The following is a 17583-nucleotide window of genomic DNA, read 5'->3' as shown; positions in this document are numbered from 1 at the left end:
TTATTTCTGGAATTTTCCACTTAATATCTTCAGATTGTGGTTGACCACAAGTTAGCCTCAGAATGAAATCACAAATAAGGGGGTGACTACTGTAGTTGACTGGTTTTAGGTGCTGAGCATGTGAAGTGGGGAATACAGCAATACAAACTGTTCTCATTCTGGAATAAAGACAGAATAGACATTAGGAGTCAGGCCAGAATCTATGGAGATCTAGAAACTGTTCTGAAGTTTGTCAGATAATGGTTTACCCTTTCTAACAGGTTTTTGTTGGGGCCTGTAACAAGTATGAATTCAACCCAGATATGCCCAGCTCAATTTTGTAGTGGAAATGTTTGGGCAGTGTTTCTTTACTTTACACTTTATCTGGACTGAGTTTGCAGTTTTTTCCCTCTTATTCATAACTTTTTTTCATTCCTCAGTTAATTGGAAGCACCTCGAGGTCAGAGGTTAGTTCTATGGCTACATCTTCTTAAAAAAAAAATGTCAGCCTTTGCAAACTTCATATTTTTCCCCTGATTTCATCTTACAGAGCAGGAATGCAGTCCACAGAAAGACTAACTTGGCTATAATTAAATAAGCCAGCAATAAAATAATTCAGCTTCTCAGCTCTTTGACCTTATAACTAATTCCAGCTAAAAGAGCTCAAAACTCAGTAATGGTCTATCATTACCATTTACTTGTGATAGTTTTGAAAGCGTACTGGGAAATGCCATTTTCAAGTATAGTTGTTGTTTTCCAAATTGGGGACACTTTTACCCCCAGGGATAGGGACCCTACATTGGCAATTTATTATTTGACCTCAAGATAATTTAAGCAGACTCTCTGCAGGGTCAGTTGACCTGTAAATTTGGGAACATAGTGTTGAACAGTGTACTATGTCCAGTGTCCAATGTAAACAAATTTTTTTAAATTTTCTTTTTTTTTCTATTAAGATGCGTAGCAATCTGTGACAGTGTAGAATGCATACCTTGCATTAATTTCAGGAAGTTTTCAAAATGCAATCAGTTTTAACCCCTATATATGGCAGGCTTCTTTGGGCATACCATCACTCTTGCAGTTGAAAGTTCTAGGGAGGAACATCCAGGAGAGATTCAGGCATGTTTGGAAATGAGTAGTTCACAAATCCAAATACTATTGTAGTAATAACAAAATGGAGAAGGGTGACATTTCCGTTTTCCACGTTTTCCCAGAGTTCTTGTACATAATGTTGAAACTATTGAGACTATGTCCTCTTAGTTTTTCTCACTTTCATCTTTTCCCTCCTTTTCTTCTTTGGGCCTTGATTAGAAGAACTGAGAGAAAAATGTAATTTATATCATTGCTGTAATATTGAAAATCAGATATCTGCATATTTAATTTATAATTTCTTATCCAAAGTACATTTGGAAGCTTGGAGCTTAATTTTTCAATTTATTTATTTCTATTTAATGTACTGTAGCGTATATCTTCCCATTACTCCACGACATCAGGTGTGGTCAGGTCACAGAGGGATGCGTGCACTGAGAATCAAAAGACCTGAGCACTGTTCTTGCTTTGCTGCAAACTCTTTGTCACCTTGAGCAAGTCACCTCCCCCACTAGGGTGCTAAAATTATCTCTTGTCAAATGATGCACTAGCTGACTTTCAGTGTCTCCTCTAGCTCCAAAATGTCATTATTTTATGTTCCTAATCCTGTGAGAATTGATCTGATCAAAAGACTTAGGAGAATTTCAGTAAGTAGCAGAATATCCATGTTCTTCCCTGAGCGTTCGTATTGATGCTCTCTTGTGCTTGTAGGGATAGCAAATGTATTTGCTCTTTAAATATTTAATTTTCTTGCCTATACTGTGCTGTATCTAATCCAGCTTTAATTGAAATTGTTTCTTCCCCATTAGAAAAATGCACTTAACTCAGTAGATCTTGAGTTATAAAGGCCTTGAAAACTCTGGAACTTTCAGTTTTCAAAACTGCTTTCTTCAAATTTTTAATTTGTGTTTTTTATCAGATTTTACGCAACCAGGAAAATCAGATCTGTTACTGGTGCCCAGGAATTGCTATTTACATTGTTTCTTTCTTCTTCTCCTCCTCCTCCTCCTCCTCCTCCTCCTCCTCCTCCTCCTCCTCCTCCTCCTCCTCCCCCCCTCCTCCTCCTCCTCCTCCCCCCCCTCCTCCTCCTTCTTCTTCTTCTTTTTTGTGTGTGTGTGTGTGAATTTCTCAGTTTGAACTAATATTCTACCTTGGGCCTACTCCAAATGTCAGGCTGCTGCTGTGGGCACCGTCTTTTGGGTAGAGCCTGAGCAATTAGTGTTAAGGCCATGTGCTACTATTAGAAACGCTTTCCCCATGGTACTCTAACATTCATGCTGGAAATTTTGGATAGTACATTCATGAAACAGAAAATTATCTCTTACCTCCCTCTGCTTCTCTCTTCCCTGACTCAGCACTCTGCATCTTGTTCAGGTTCCCACAGTCTCCCTTTCACCTTGTCTCAGTAATCATCTTCGCTCTATGGATGCATCCTACGCCCTGGTGCCAGCATAATCCAAACATTCAGCATCAAGAACATCACTCTTCTGGAAAAACTTATGATGATTTTCTCCACCAACTTAATGTTCTTCAAAAGCGTATCCCAGCCCGGTTTCGTAGGCTTTATCTTTGCCAATCTCTTGCATATGCATCCTTCCATCCTAGCCAAGCCAGATAGCCCATCAGCCATTCTCCAAAACATCTTGCACTTTCTCGCTACATTGTGTCTGCTTATTCTGCTTCACTGCCTAGAAAGACGCATTTCCTCTTTTTTCTACCTTTACTTACTCATCCTGCATGGCCACTTTGGGTGCCTTTTCCTTCGCAAAGTGCTTCTCAGTTCCCGCCATATTTTTTGGACATCTCTTTTTCAAAAGTAACCATCTTTCTTTTACTTGTGGCACTCTTTCCCTCTTTGCTTTGAGTGACTCAGATATTGATGCTAAACTCTGAGGACAGGAACTATAGTTCATTTGTTTTTATATTCACCTGAGCAAAAAAAAAAAAAAAAACCACATCACTTCCTAAGTTTTGTATTTAATAAATGTCTGTTGATTTGAACTAGGGTACAGTGAGTGTAATATTGTAACACTCTAGGATTTTTTTTTTCTTCTCTACGGATATAGTCTTGCAAAGCAGAGAGAGTCTTGGCATCTCCGACTTCTGGTGGTGAGGGGAGGCAAGAGAAGTCCCTGAGGAAGCCACACCTCACCTGCCAACCTTCCTTCCCATAGCCAGCTGCCCAGAGTTGAGCGGTAATTGTTTCTGGTTCATGGAGGGGTGAGGCTTCCTAAGCAGAAAGCCTCCTGGTGGCTATAACAGATGCCAGGTGAAATGCATTGCATATATAAGGCACGTCCTTTTCTGATCCTTTAAAGACTTTCTCAATCTGATCTGGGACCACCCTTTATGCTTCCTCTCCCTTTACTTCCACGTATAAGAACTGTCTTATGATCCTCCACCTCTTCCTGTCAATACTTCCACATCTGGGTTTATGTTTCCTCCCTCCAGCTCGCTCCTTCCTTCCTTCCTTCCTTCCTTCCTTCCATCCATCCATCCTTCCTTCCTCCTTTCAGTATATATTAATTTAGTGCTAGGCACTTTTTGGGAATACATTTGTAAACACAAAACATGCAGAAATCCCCCTCTGCATGGAGTCTGTGATCTAACATGTGGGACGTCCTTTCTTTTTTCTTTATAGTGAAAGTTCACCTTTCCTTGAAGCCATTCCTGATTGTTCTAACCCAGGTTCTTTTCTCCTGAATTTTCAGGGGCACCTGTTTCCTGTTCCCTCCCTGTGACAGACACTGCCTTGTATTCTTTGCACTTGTTATGTGTGAGTATCTCTTCTCCTTGAGTGCATTTTAAGCTCCTTGAAGGTAGAGACCATGGCATTTGTTCATGCAAAAGTACCAATGTACATGCCTTGCGTTATGTACACTATCTTGCACATATTTAAATTCCCCAAGTCACTATAGGACATTGCAATTAGGCACCCGGTAGATATTTTTAAATTGATTTAAGGATATTTATTGCTTTCTGCTTTATCAAGTGCAGCAGCTCTAAGACTGTGCTAGCCCATTAGTCATCAAAATGTTTATTAAGATTCTGCATGACGATGTCACTAAGTGCTGTTACTATTTAATCTTCTGCCAAGGAACCAGTCGAGTGCCAAGCACAACCTCTGCCCACACCTCATCAACTGAGCAAATCACCTCTGGGATATTCTATATGATGTTTGTAGATCTTTACTGTAACACCAAAGCTGTTATTAAAAGGAGCAGGAGGTGCTGGGGGCAGGAGGAGGGCTGCTGATTATGGCTGGAGTCAGTTCTTAAGCTTCCCTGTCTATCAGATCTTGGTGTCAAAAACTTCAGAGTGCCTTTCTTACCTGTCTCTTTTGATTCAAGGCCACTGGGTATTCATCATAAAACCTGTCTTGCTATTAGTAGGACAGCAAGAAAAGTTTGTGATTCTTGTTTTGACTGATCCTTCACACTCCTTTGCATGGAGGTTCAATAAAAGTCTGCTGGCTGAGGTTGGGGGGCAGTCAGTCAGAAGTCTTAGACCCAGGTACCTGGTAATGCAAGGATCCAAGCTGTGACCTTCACCCACGGGCCCCATGTGCCAAGTAAGCAATTGACTTCAAGTTAAGTTTAAAAATTGAGGGATAGTTCTATAACTATTTTTGTTTCCTGTGGTTATTATAATAGTGGAGAGGCAGTAGCTTTCCTGGTTCAAATCCTCCCTCTGACACATAGGAGCTGTGTAACCCTGAGCTGTTTAACTTTCTGAGGAAGGAAATCATATTCGTACTTGCCTGATAGGGTTCTCATAAGGGTTAGAAGTATCTGTATATAAGTCCTATAGGCCCACACAGAGATGGAAACTTGCATGTTCAGATATGAGTAAATTTGGATACATTTTTTAAATAATTTTTTCCATCCTCTTTCTTTCAATATTTGGATGTTTTTAATCTACTTATTTAAACTGTTACAGATTATAGAAGAAACTTGGGATTCGGTCAAGAGGTGGTACAATAACCTAGAGATTCCCCCTGCCAACGGTCTTAAGTTGCCAGGGCCAAAGATATCTCCACTTAGATCTTAATTTCTTATACATTTATCATATAGTTACATCACTGCATTCTTAAGGTGCGAATTTTTTTAGGTATATTTTTGACCTCACAGTGGTTAGACTGTGACTGACAGAAATGGCCTGAATTGTGTGAATTTGGGTGGATTGAGCTTAGTAGAGTCACTTCAAGTCGCTTTGGTCGGGGGCCCTGGTGTGGGATACAGGCTGAGACCACAGCATAGGTCAGAACCTGCGGCATATCAAGTGAACATTGGAGGGCGAAATAGAGACCAGACTATTTATCATAAAGCATAAAAGTATTACTGATGAGGTTTTTTAAAAGTACTTAAAGGAGGCCTGATTTAACAGCTAGTGTGGTATGGACAGTGAGACATAATAACCAAAAACCTACCACAGTCTTACGACTACACAGAGTCCAGAACAAGGGAGGGGATAGTGCCACGTGGAGAACAGAGCCAGTGTCCACAGCCTTGTAAGAGGGAAATTGACTGCCAGTAAAGAGGGAATCCACAAGGGCAACTCATTGGAAGGTGGAGGCACTGAAGAGGTGCTAACAATGTTCTGATCCCATGTATTGTTCACCAATGAATGAAAATATAGGCTGCATGCTTACTAGGCTTCCAAAAGTGTAGGTGATGAGAGAAGAGGTGATCTGGAAGGTGAAGACCAGATTGCTTTTTGTAGCTAGTGGATAAGTTAATGAACTGAGAAGGGATGAGTTAACAGACTGAAGAGGGATGAGTTAACAGCTCCCTGAGGGCAGAATGGGAATCTTTGTGTGGGGTGATGGGAGAGGCCAATTTGGGCTCACCAGAGCGTATGTGTGACTTGTGATGGGGTCTGAATCTGTGGAAGGAGATGTTTGAGAACAGGTTGAATCCCAGGAATTAAGAGAGGTTCTGATTCTGGTGGGATTTGAGCTTGGGGACCCAGTCAGGACCCTTCCAGCTCTGAGATCTGGGAGAGCCTGGCTAATGGTTCCTCGTGCTCTGGTGCTTCCTGTTTTAGGTTTCATCTCCACTTTGCGCTCATCATGGCTTCTCCTGCCCAAATCTAGTCAGTCTCTGAGTATGGGATAACGGGCGGGTGTATGTTCCCTGAGTTGAGACAGTGAGGGGTGCTTGTTTGGGAATTACTTTTGGTTTGGAAGAGTTTGGGCAATTAGAACTACTAATACAGTAGAATTCATTTTTTCCCTTTAATTATTCTTTTCCACTGTGACTCTATTTTTTTCTGATACTCCTGTCATTCTGTCCTGTCACTCTCAAGCCCCGCCCCTCTTTCCTCTTGAGATGTTGACATGTCCTTTCTTGTACTGTAAATAAAAGACCAAATGCTTTGTCGATGTTTCTGCTGAAGTGGGGTCCTTTTGTGTATGTGTCTTGAGTGTGTGTACGTGTGTGTGTGAAAACAACATGTACCCATATGTGCATGAGTTATGATATCATGAAAAGGACATTTTGATGCAGATATATAATTGATTTTTTTTTTGCTTTACTGATCTTAGACATCGAAATTAAAAAATAGAAAGAAAGAAAAGGCACATGAAGCAGTGACATAAAAATCCTATGACTCCTACCAGTTGTGTTGTAAGCTCAGAGAACCTCACGCTGAGAGCGAGTTCCTGACATAGTGACCTCATTCCCAACGCTGGCTTTATCAGCAGGCAGTAGCAGAGCTGCACTGGCTGCCCAGGCTGCAAGCCTGACGGGGATGTGTCGGGAATGATGAGACCCGGGCTTGCAAAGACTTGCTCGGCAACTGGAATTTGTGACAGATAGCTCGCTGCAGCTAAACTTTGATCCAGTGAGTATATTGTAGAACCGCCTATTACACACACGGTGGAGAGTCGTCCTTCATCACAATGAGAAGCCAGCCTTAAAAAAATAGATAGGAAAATGTGTCAGGTGTATAATTATGAACTGGTGAGTATATTAGATGCCAGATCAATTTTAATGTGTGTGTTCTTTCTTCAAGTATCGGGAGGTATGTGCCCTTTTTAATGTTTTGATGATTAACAAAATATGAATTGGTGCTAATGCATGTGAGGCACCTGGGCCCCTTGGAGAGAAGCATGTGCCCCATGCAGCCCTGTGCCTGGGCTCTGTCCCTGACCTAGAATCTCTGCATTGCACAGACAAAGGAGCTAGCCCAGACACACACGGAGGCTGTAGCTTTTCTTGGAGCGATGACTCATTTCAGCTCACAAAGGATTCTGGGCAGGGTAGTGAGAAGTCAGGTTGGCTGATCCATCCCTATGACTTCACTTTGCAGAGAACGAGCAGAAGAGGAGTGACACTGCAGATTCCCGAGGCACTGCAGTGGGACATTGGCTCAGTCAGTGCAAGTGGCTGTGATATATGGGATAGGCATGCTGTTCCATGCAAATAGATAAAAGAATGGTAAAGAGGATTCCTCTCCTCTTTTTTTTTTTTTTTTTTTTGTTTTTCCTCCTTTCTAAAAATCATTACCAGCAAAGTATATTCACAAAGCCTTTGAGAGGTGCTTTCTGCCAGCTTTTGAACTGAACTTGTGCCAGTATCTCAAGCCTTGAATTATAAGAAGAGCTGAGAGTTCTGGAGCTCATGTTTTAAAAGTAGATCTACCAAGGTAAAGTACCTGATTCCTGTTGTGTTCCACGGGCCCTCAGCAGCCAGTCTGAAGTGCTCATTTGGGATACTGTTACTCAGAAGTTTACTCTTTCTTCTTATTACAGACTCTAGAACGTCCGTTTCTGTTACTGGCTCCTTCTTGCGCTTGGATGCAACCCCCTAGCTTGCACCAGGCTTTAGCATCAAAGCTACCTGGGAGATGGAGCCAGTCCAGAACGGGTCAGGTAGGTTCCCCCTGCTTTAGTTCAAGAGTTGTTATGTGCAAAGAAATATGGTAAAATGTCTCTCACACCTGTGATGAGGGTGAACGGGACCCTGAGAAGTGGACTTCCCGTTGGAGTCCTCCTGCAGCCTCAATCTTACATACAGCTCAAGTCCTCTGTGGAGGCTGCCCGCTGCACGAGAGCTCACCAGTGTGAGTCATTGTCATACCAGAACTGAAAAGTCAACAGCTGTAGGACTTGCAGATAGGAAACAAACTTCTTCACGTTTCCATCAGCTGTGTCTCTTTCTCACACTCCTCGGAGGGAGAATTCTAGTAAATACTATTTGAAGTTTTTTTTTTTCTCAATTAATGTGTAGTCCCTGAAATGTTGCATGTTATTTGTCCTGTGATCCTACATGCAATGCACTAAAATCCATGTAAAATCCTGATTTATATCTTCAGGGTCTGTTTCCAAGACTAACATTGTATTGGGGCTGCTCTGAATGACTAAGGAAGTGAACATGTTTCACTATGGTCTGCTTCAGGATTCCGATTATGACAGCTGTTTTCTTACAACATTCATGGGCTTTTTACACAAAGCTTTTTTTTTTTTTTTTTTTGATAGCAAAACAGTAAATGTTGGTCCTCAAAAGTGTCATTCCGTGCTCCATTTCCAAAGTGAAACGTGGCACATCTGAAAACATGGTTTTCCCACTTCATCCACTGTGTAGTTTTAGTGTTGGTGTGTATGAAAGGTATTTCTGAGAGTGTTGAATCCTTTGCATAATTGTAAGGATAATTAGAATATCTTAAAATAGTGCAAACTCCATATTGGATAGGACCCTTGCACCTCTCTTTTCCTTTTACCCTTCCATCCATCTCTGAAGCTCGGCCTTTCATGGAAGAAAAGGAAGCATGTGGGCTGGGGATGTGGCTCAAGCGGTAGCTCGCTCGCCTGGCATGCGTGCAGCCCGTGTTCGATCCTCAGCACCACATACAAACAAAGATGTTGTGTCTGCTGAGAACTAAAAAATTTAAAAAAAAATTTTAAAAATAAATAAAATAAAAATAAATAAATAAATAAAGAGAAGGAAGCATGTTTCCTTTCTTCCTTGTCAAGGATGCGTCTGTGCGTAGTACATTGCACCTTTAAGGCAAACTTGGGGATGTTAAGTCTGTTTGAAAGGATGCTCGGTCAGGAAAAACACAAGTGTAGTATGTTGAGGATGTAATTGCATAATACTCTACACCCATCCATTCTACTCATCCTTAAAAATTCAGTTCGAAGTCTCTCCCAGTGGGAGAGACTACCCCCAACAGATAGTCATTTCTTAATCTTTTAAACCCCCACCATAAAATCAGTTTGCTAGTAATTCATGTATCTTTTTGTTACAGTTCTTTGAAGGATGTTTGGAACATTAATGTGAATATTTTATAATTGCTTATATTTTCATGTCTTTGTATCTTGTTTTTCTACTTAGATTGTAAATTCACTGGAAGTAGGGATCAAGATTTGTGTCTTCTTCTGTAATTAGCATCTCCTTGCAATTTCCTATATGTAGAAACTACTTAGTAAATACCTGATTCAGAGGGACAGCAAATGAGAAGTATTCATTTGTTGTGGAGTTAGAATGGTCTGTTTTGTTCATTTTGATGGAACTGGAGGAGATCTTGTTAAGTGAATAAGCCAGGCACAGAAAACCAAGCATCACATGTTCTCACTCATTTAAGGAAGCTAAAAATATGGGTCTTAAAGAAGACCAGAGTGCAGCATTGGTCCCTGGAGACTGTGAAGGGTAGGGGAGAAGGATGGAGAGAGGTTAGACAGTGGGTACCAAGTTACAGTTAGATAGGAGGAATTAGTGCCCGTGTTCTCTAGCACTGTGCAGTAACCTTTGTCTTCCATAATTTATGACATATTTCAGAATAACTGGAAGATTTCAGAATTCTTCAAAATACAGAAACAATAAATGTTTGAAGAAACAAAAATGCTAACTTCCTTATTTGATAATTACACATTACAAATATACATATCAAATTATCATCTCAGTATTCCACAGATATATACAAATACTATGTGCCAATTTAAAAAAAAATAAAGAAAGAATCTTCACACGATAGAGTAATGGTAAGGTAAACCTTGAGAGTTATGCAAGTCTCTCTGGAAATCATGGTTATTCTTACTGTGAGATACATCCACATCTGGGAAGGCTGCTCATACACTGCTTGTAAAGGACGGTTATCATTAAGAGCAAATGGGAATGTGAGGCTCTAAATATGGACATTAATTATGGTTTGCTTGGATTTTGTTGGACAAGCCTTCCCTAAGGAAGGGAGGGCATGTAAAACTCTGAAAGTGGGTGAAAGTCACTTTATTTCTTAGCCTACAGGGCATTTTACTACGAGCAAAGCACCGCAATGGCCATGAGCATCCCAGGTCCCATGGGAAACCATTTAACTTCTGGTGCCATTGATCTTTGCACCAAGAGATCTTACTTAAGCACTGAGACATCTTTCCCTTTTGTAGGTGAAGGATTGGCCCAGCCAAAATTTTGAAGCAGGCCAAGGTTTCTCTGACAGCCTTATTACTATGACACACTGTTCCCCAGCTGCTTCCTCTAAAGCCCCCGGTGCAAGGTGTGTTTTTCCCTTTGGCCTTAAGACCATTCTCTTCCAGCCCATGATAAATCCCAAAGTTAGAAATTCAATGTGTCCTCACTTTTCTTGCCTTTCAGCTACTATTCCATTCACTCAGTGCAGGTGCGCACAGCTACCAGACAGGAGAAAAGCAACCTGATTAAACTCATTTAAACGAGCATAAGAAAGATCAAACTGCCCTCTCAGCATTGGAAAAGATGTTTTTGTTTCTTTCAGAGGCTTCTTTTTAGGATTAAATGAATTTCTTATTGGTATAAAATCAAAACAGTGTGAAAGAGTAAGTTGATTGAAATTAGATAGGCTTGGGGAAGATATTTTTAATACTACTATTTATTAAATATTTATTAGGGTCTTAGGGTCAGTACAGCACTCAGTATTCGTTACCCCATTTAATCCCATCAGTGATTCTGCAATAAACGTCACTATGTACACTTTGCAGAAAAAGAAATGGAAGTTCAAAAATTAAATAATTTGCCCAAAATCATGCAATCAGTGAGGAGCAGAACTGGGATCTGAATTTCATGTTTTGATGATGAAGTACGTGGTCTTTACCACTGCTTAATGGTACAATGAGTTGGAAGTTTTCTCCATGTGTCTGTTCTGACCTGCTTTACTTCCATTCATCCCTCTAAATTCTTACACGTTTCTTTCATAACTGCCTCTATGCCTGTTGGAACGAGAGGTAGGGTATTCTGTGGTGGGGGAGTCTGGAGCAGTGATTCAGTCAAGTTTTGTTGTAATTGTGGAACTGTTGGTCTGTACACATTTGAATTGAAATTAGGCCTAGTTCCATTACACTTATATTTTACAGAAATCATTCAGAGTAGAGTCATGATACCTAAACTGATGAAGCAAAGAATACAGAGGTTGAGAAACAGTTAAAGAAACTTTGACTTATAAAGAGCGGGGCCAAGAATAACCCTGGAGAAGTCAGGCTGCTTTACTGAATCATAGCTGGGAAACCTCATCAGTGGGAGTTGGAGCCTGTCCTACGTCTCCAGAGTAGAGTAGGTTCTGCTGTATCATGGAGAAGGAAGAGAAGTACACAATGACTCCAAATAGGAATTCAGATTCTTTTCTTTTTCAGGTGGGGAGGGGGAAATCAGAGATTAAACTCAGGGGCACTCAACCACTGAGCCACATCCCCATCCCTATTTTGTATTTTATTTAGAGACAGGGTCTCGCTAAGTTGCTTAGCACCTTGCCATTGCAGAGGAGGACCTTAAACTCAAGGTCCTCCCGTCTCAGCCTCCAGAGCCGCTGGGATTACAGGCATCCTCTACCACCCCCAGCTCAGATTCTTTTCTATACAAGGCACTTACTACACAGGAAAGGAAAATGGCATCTTTCCTAGGAGTTCTGGTTAGCCAGGCTCATTACACAACTGTGTGACATCTGAGAGATCTCACCAACTGTTGTCAGTTAGGACTGGTATTTCATCATGATTTTATCCCAGGTGATAAATGGCTTTGACGTAATTCTGGATGAGGGACTAGAGATCCGGGCAGCAGCTTGTATTGAGACCATCTGGCAGATAGCAGGGCCTTGCCTTGCCTTGTCTTTATGTGTGGGACCTTTTTATTCAACAAACATTTGAGTGCCTGCTATGTAAATAACACTGCTAGGGTTTAGTCCACAGTGCCTCACAAACACCACCTTTGTAGTAGTTGTTGGGCTATCATGTGAATGAAGCCTTAGCAAAGGTTTAGTGCTAAAGCGTGTAATTGGTCTGATGGCTCATATTTCCTTCCTAACTTTGCAGCTGCAGTCTATTGTGAAGAGCCAAGTGGTCCAGAGGGTGAGATGTTATGGATCACAATAAGATGTCAGGAGTCGTCTCTGGGGTTAGGGAGGGCAACTCCCTAGCAGGGCAGTTCTCCCCCACTGCCCCCTCTCCCTGCCACTCTACCCCTCTTGACTGGTCTGCCTCTTACTCAATGACTGTTATTCATCAGAAATCGAATTTCAGTGATAGGAGCAAAGGCTGGCATGACTGAACAATGTGTGTAGACTGAGATGATGACGGTTCCCTCTGTACATCTGTGAGCTGATTGATTTGTCATTTCTCCAGCTGCCCATCTCCACATCAGACAGCTGATAAGCAGAGGCGAGGGACATGGACTCATTTTGGTGTGTGTGTGCCCTAAGTCACAGTAATTACTATTCTTGACTCAGCTCTTACTAGAAGTTTCTTAATGGACATCATGAACCTCATTATCATTACTAGAAGCCTTCTGCATATGTTCACTTTTGAATTAAAAGTTTATTCAAATTAATAACTCAGAAATTGGACTTTCTTTAAGAGGCCCTTCACCTGTTGAAATAAAGATTGGGAAACCTTAGAAAAGCTGTTTAGAATTTCTAAATATTCTAAAATACTTTTTTTTTTAAATATTAAGTCTCCTTCCACTGACTATTACAATAAAGACCCAGCCTTGGGCTGGGGATGTGGCTCAAGCGGTAGTGCGCTCGCCTGGCATGCGTGCAGCCCGGGTTCGATCCTCAGCATCACATACCAACAAAGATGTTGTGTCCGCTGAAAACTAAAAAATAAATAATAAAAAAATTTTAAAAGAAGACCCAGCCTTAAGGTTTTGAAATCAGTGGCATTTAAAACAGACCTACAGTAAACTGGTAAAGGTGCCTTTAGTGCAATTCCAGTTTCCTTTCAGATTTCAAATGCAAACATTTGAAAGTCAAGTACGGTAATCTGGTTTCAAAGGAAACTCAGAAGCAAGGGAACTAATGGGAGCCATATGCTCCCCCCACACCAAGGGTGCTGTGGTCTTTTGGAGAGAGTGTAGGAAAGGAAAACGTGTCCGTTTCAAACAGCTCTTTAAAAAACATTGTAGTAGACCTTCTGTTAAAAGAACCAGACAGCATCTATACATAAAATTGGGGTTAACAAATTGAATTAAATTGTAAAACACAAGATTTGTCTGATGCTGTGCATCAGAGAAACTGTTCACTTCACTGTAACCTCAGAGAGCTTATGATTTCCCCAAGCTCAAGGGCATTTAAGGTAAAACTTGGCGAGTCGGTAGGTTCTGTGAATAGTGTGTTGAAAGGAGTAGAGTTGTATTGTCCGTGTGGCCTCCATGCACTTTACAGACTGGGGTGACCATTTTTATGAGGAGTCACAGTATCAACTCCATGCAGTAATTTTATTAGAATCTATAATTTTTACTTGAGTGTTAATTTTGGTAGCATGGAGATCAAAAGAGTCATGTTTGTCCTGAGGAACAAAGCTGAATAAGATTTTGAATTAGAAAGAAGCCTTTATTATAAGGGTAAAAAATAATAGCTAGTATAGTTAGCCATTTCTTTTAAATTTTCAGCTCAAATGAGATTAAAATGTTTTTCCCCCAAAACACGGAAATAGAACTGGACACAAGTGCCTTATTATGATTTTCTGCCAGAATTCTGCTTCATTGATTCAGGATCATGGGACTTTGGAGTTTGAAGGAATCTTTGAAATAATTTCATCCAAACCCTCATTTTACAGATGAGGAAACGGGCACAGAGTGGGTAATTGTATTTTTTTTTTTTAAGATTCTGGGTTCTTATCAGCATATCTCTTGCATGCTTTCTTATATTGGGAATTTCTCAATTATAATTTAGTACCATTTCAGAATCATATTTGTAACCAGGTTGTTTTGGTATATGAACTTCATTAGAGTCAGAGGTAACTGTTAAGTGCAGAGTATAGATTAACATTTACCGTGAAAAACAGTACCTAAAAATAAACAGTAAAACAAGATAATTAATACTAAATGCAAACTTGGGGCAAGGGTAAAGCACAGATTATTGAAAGAAGACTAAGAGGGAAGACGGATGTTGGGGTGCCTTCAAGAATGTCATTTATTATGATGCAGTTCACTTGGGAAAATTATGGCTTTCCTTTTCTTTACATAGTTACATGAAGATGAATACTTCAAGATGAAATAGATTTTTTGCTTTTTTTAGTAGGTATCTTTTGGAAAGATGGATCTCATCCCAGAGGGAATGAATGTACATTTACCATGGAAGTCACATCTTAAGAGTTGTGTTATTCTCCCTCCAGTGCAAAGGTTGGGAGTACAGAGAACCTGAATTCATGACTGAAAAGGACAAAAATAGCATTCATAGAATACAGTACTTTTTCTAAACCCACATATTGGATGATAGAGGAATAATTTTGGAATTTGAGTGCCTACAAGTATTTGATACATAATAGCCATTCAGGTATTTCTTGAAAGGATAAATTATGTGCTAGATTTAAAAAAAAAAATAAAAATTCCAACTAAAATAACTGGCCAGATGCTCAAAGGGAAAATAGATGTAGGGGTTTAAGTAGTAAAAATGGATGCGCCAGATAATATTTCCCCAGGTAGAAATGACTAGCTGTAGATAATGAGGCAGAGCAAGTTGGCATCTGCAGGATTTCCACTTGTTGTCTCAGGCCCTTGTCGGCAGTTGTGTGAACAGAGGTAGCTGTCACCAGTTTGGTCTCCACAGTTGCTCCAGAGGGATTTTCTAAAACAAATAGGTCATGTGATTCCTCTATATCAAAACATGGGTGGTGTCCTATGATCATCAAAAATAAGATCTGAGCCTCCTGGTCTGCCAAGATCTGGCCTCAGCTTTTCTTTGCACCTTACCATCAGCCTGCTCTAGCTGAGCCCCTAGCACGCACAGCTCCTCAGGCTCAGCATGCTGCTGCATGCTGTGCATGCCCTCTCTCCTTCCTCTTGTGGAGGGATCCATCTTTCACTCCACTCATGATCCACCCCAATAATTATCTTGCTCCTCATGCAGATCAGCCGCCAAAGCACTTTACCGGAAAGCAGTGTCCAAATTTTCAGTGACCTGTTTTAAACATTAAATGCTCTTAAAACCTAAATTTAGCTGGGCGTGGCGCATGACTATAATCCCAGCAGCTCTAGAGACTCAGGCAGGAGAAAGGCAAGGTCTAGGCCAATCTCAGCAGTTTAGCAAGTCCCCAAGCAACCGAGTGGGACCCTGTCTCTAAATAAAAACATAGCCAGGCAGAGTGGTGCATGCCTGTAATTCCAGTGGCTCAGGAGGCTGAGGCAGGAGGATCTCGAGTTCAAAGCCAGCTTCAGCAACTTAGTAAGGCCCTAAGCAACTCAGTGTTGCTGGGCATGTGGCTCAGTGCTAACTGACCCTGAGTTCAATCTCTGGTATCAAAAATAAACAAACAAATAAATACATATAAAAACATAAAAGGAGATGGGGGCATAGCACAGTGGTTAAGCACTCCTGGGTTCAATCCCCAGTACCAAAAAAACAAACAAAAAAATGAAAGTTCAGTTCCTAGTGTCGTATTTTCATGTCCTTCTACACTCTTAAGTCCACTTAGAAGTTTATTGAATGCTTACTTAGTACAAAGCACTGTGTTTGGTGTTAATTGAATGCTTACTTAGTACAAAGCACTGTGTTTGGTGTTATCTGAATTATCCTAGATTTAGCAAATGTCCCCCGAGGACTGTACTTACATGGATGTTTGTAAGAAAATAAAGCTAAAATAAAACATATTTGCTCCATTTTTTTTAGTGCAGTAGCACAGAATGAGAGCAGTTTAGAAAGACTTCATTAGCCTATAAAGTACCCATGAGCTTGTAGTTAGCTTTATGCGTGTGTTCAGAACTCATCCTAACATTAGAAAAATCCATTCTAAGAATTATTGACAGTAAGTTATAATTAATAATTCATGCAAAATGCTGTAAATTGGTAATTTCGTAGATTATGCTGACCAAAGTTGTTGTAGCAGTATTTACAGTCTCTTATTTGAAGAAATAAAAGTGATCTAGTTATTGGAAGAATTTTCTATTAGCACATTTTAAGATGACTAGTTGGTTCATTAAATAGGTTTGTATAAGATCCACAGAAAATCTTGGTAAACTTGCATGTGTTACATGTCGAGAGATACCTATGATGTCTTTAATATGGATTTTTAATACATGTTCTAAATCTCACTCGACATTTGTTTTTCTATGGTAACTACTGTGTTTGGGGAACTATTGATGAAATGAATCTGGGAGGGTCTTAAAAATTGCCTGGTTAAGTATATTTGGTCTCTTTTGAAATTATTTAGCAGAAAATATTAATAAAACTACTAGCCATTAAAATGCCCCCAAGAAATTCCTTGAATTATACTGTTATAAAATGGTTATTCATTCATTCTACAGCCGTATTGGGTGTCCAGTGTCAGTACTGCTTTATTGTCAGAACCAGGAAATGTGGCGATCATATCCTTGTTATGGAGCTTACATGCTAGTGGGAGAGACAGATGGTAAAGTAGTAAACACAGGCATACACACACACACACATTCAGAGAAGGGACACAGTGAACTCAAGTCATGTTGGAACTGTTTTAGACAGTGGTCAAGAAAGGGCTGCGTCCCAGAACTGCAGACGTGGTTGCATGATGGAGTACTTGCCTAGCATGTGCAAGGTCCTGGGTTCAATCCCCCGTACTACAAAAACATCATGAGGACATGATGTTTCACCTGAGACCTAAAGAAGAAGGAGCCAATCCTGACAAGGTCTGTCTGAGGAACATCCCAGGCTAAGAGCACAAAAATTAAAAAGGCTTTGCCTGAGTTCAAAGAAGAGAGGAGATGTGCGCATGGGATGGGAAGGGAGATGGTGTGCAGACAGGTGTTCCAAATGAACAGGTGCAGACCCCGCAGACCCTTGCAGGTCTAATGAGGAGTTCTGATTTCCCTCCACAGGCAGTAGGCAGTCACTGGAAGGTTATATGCAGGAAAGTGGCCTGTTTTATGTTTCCCAAGAGGACCCTGGCTGCTCTGTGCAGAAGGCTGTGTCAGGAGCAGGAAGGAAGGCTGGGCATCATTGAGACGTTGTCACCAGCCAGTTTGGAGTTGAGGTGCCAGTGGAGATGGAATAGAGGGAACAGGTCCAAGCAGCATTTAGCATTTAGCATGTAGAGGAGATAGGATTGCTGATGGAGGTGGGGGATGGAAAGGGAGTAGAAAATAA

General features: G+C 40.8%; 1 protein-coding gene across 11 annotated transcripts in view; it reads left to right on the top strand.

Annotated features, from left to right (window-relative positions):
* Positions 1-17583, top strand: part of STOX2 (storkhead box 2) — a 227520-nt gene that overhangs the window by 186409 nt on the left and 23528 nt on the right. The window contains exon 4 of one of the 11 annotated variants that reach the window (XM_081268915.1): positions 3777-3841. The exons of 8 other annotated variants lie outside the window; for them this stretch is intronic. In XM_081268915.1, coding sequence (XP_081125041.1) covers positions 3838-3841 — 4 coding nt within the window. In that variant the 5' untranslated portion in view covers positions 3777-3837. Of the gene's footprint in view, positions 1-3776; positions 3842-7383; positions 7714-7913; positions 7940-17583 lie in introns of those variants that run through there. 2 more of the 11 variants (XM_081268916.1, XM_081268914.1) reach the window with 2 other exon arrangements.

The sequence above is a fragment of the Spermophilus citellus genome (genome assembly GCF_964194105.1).
Source record: "Spermophilus citellus genome assembly, chromosome: 16".
Lineage (NCBI taxonomy): Eukaryota > Metazoa > Chordata > Mammalia > Rodentia > Sciuridae > Spermophilus > Spermophilus citellus.
The sequence above is the reverse complement of the archived record's forward strand: the minus strand, read 5'-3'. Positions and strand labels throughout refer to the sequence as shown.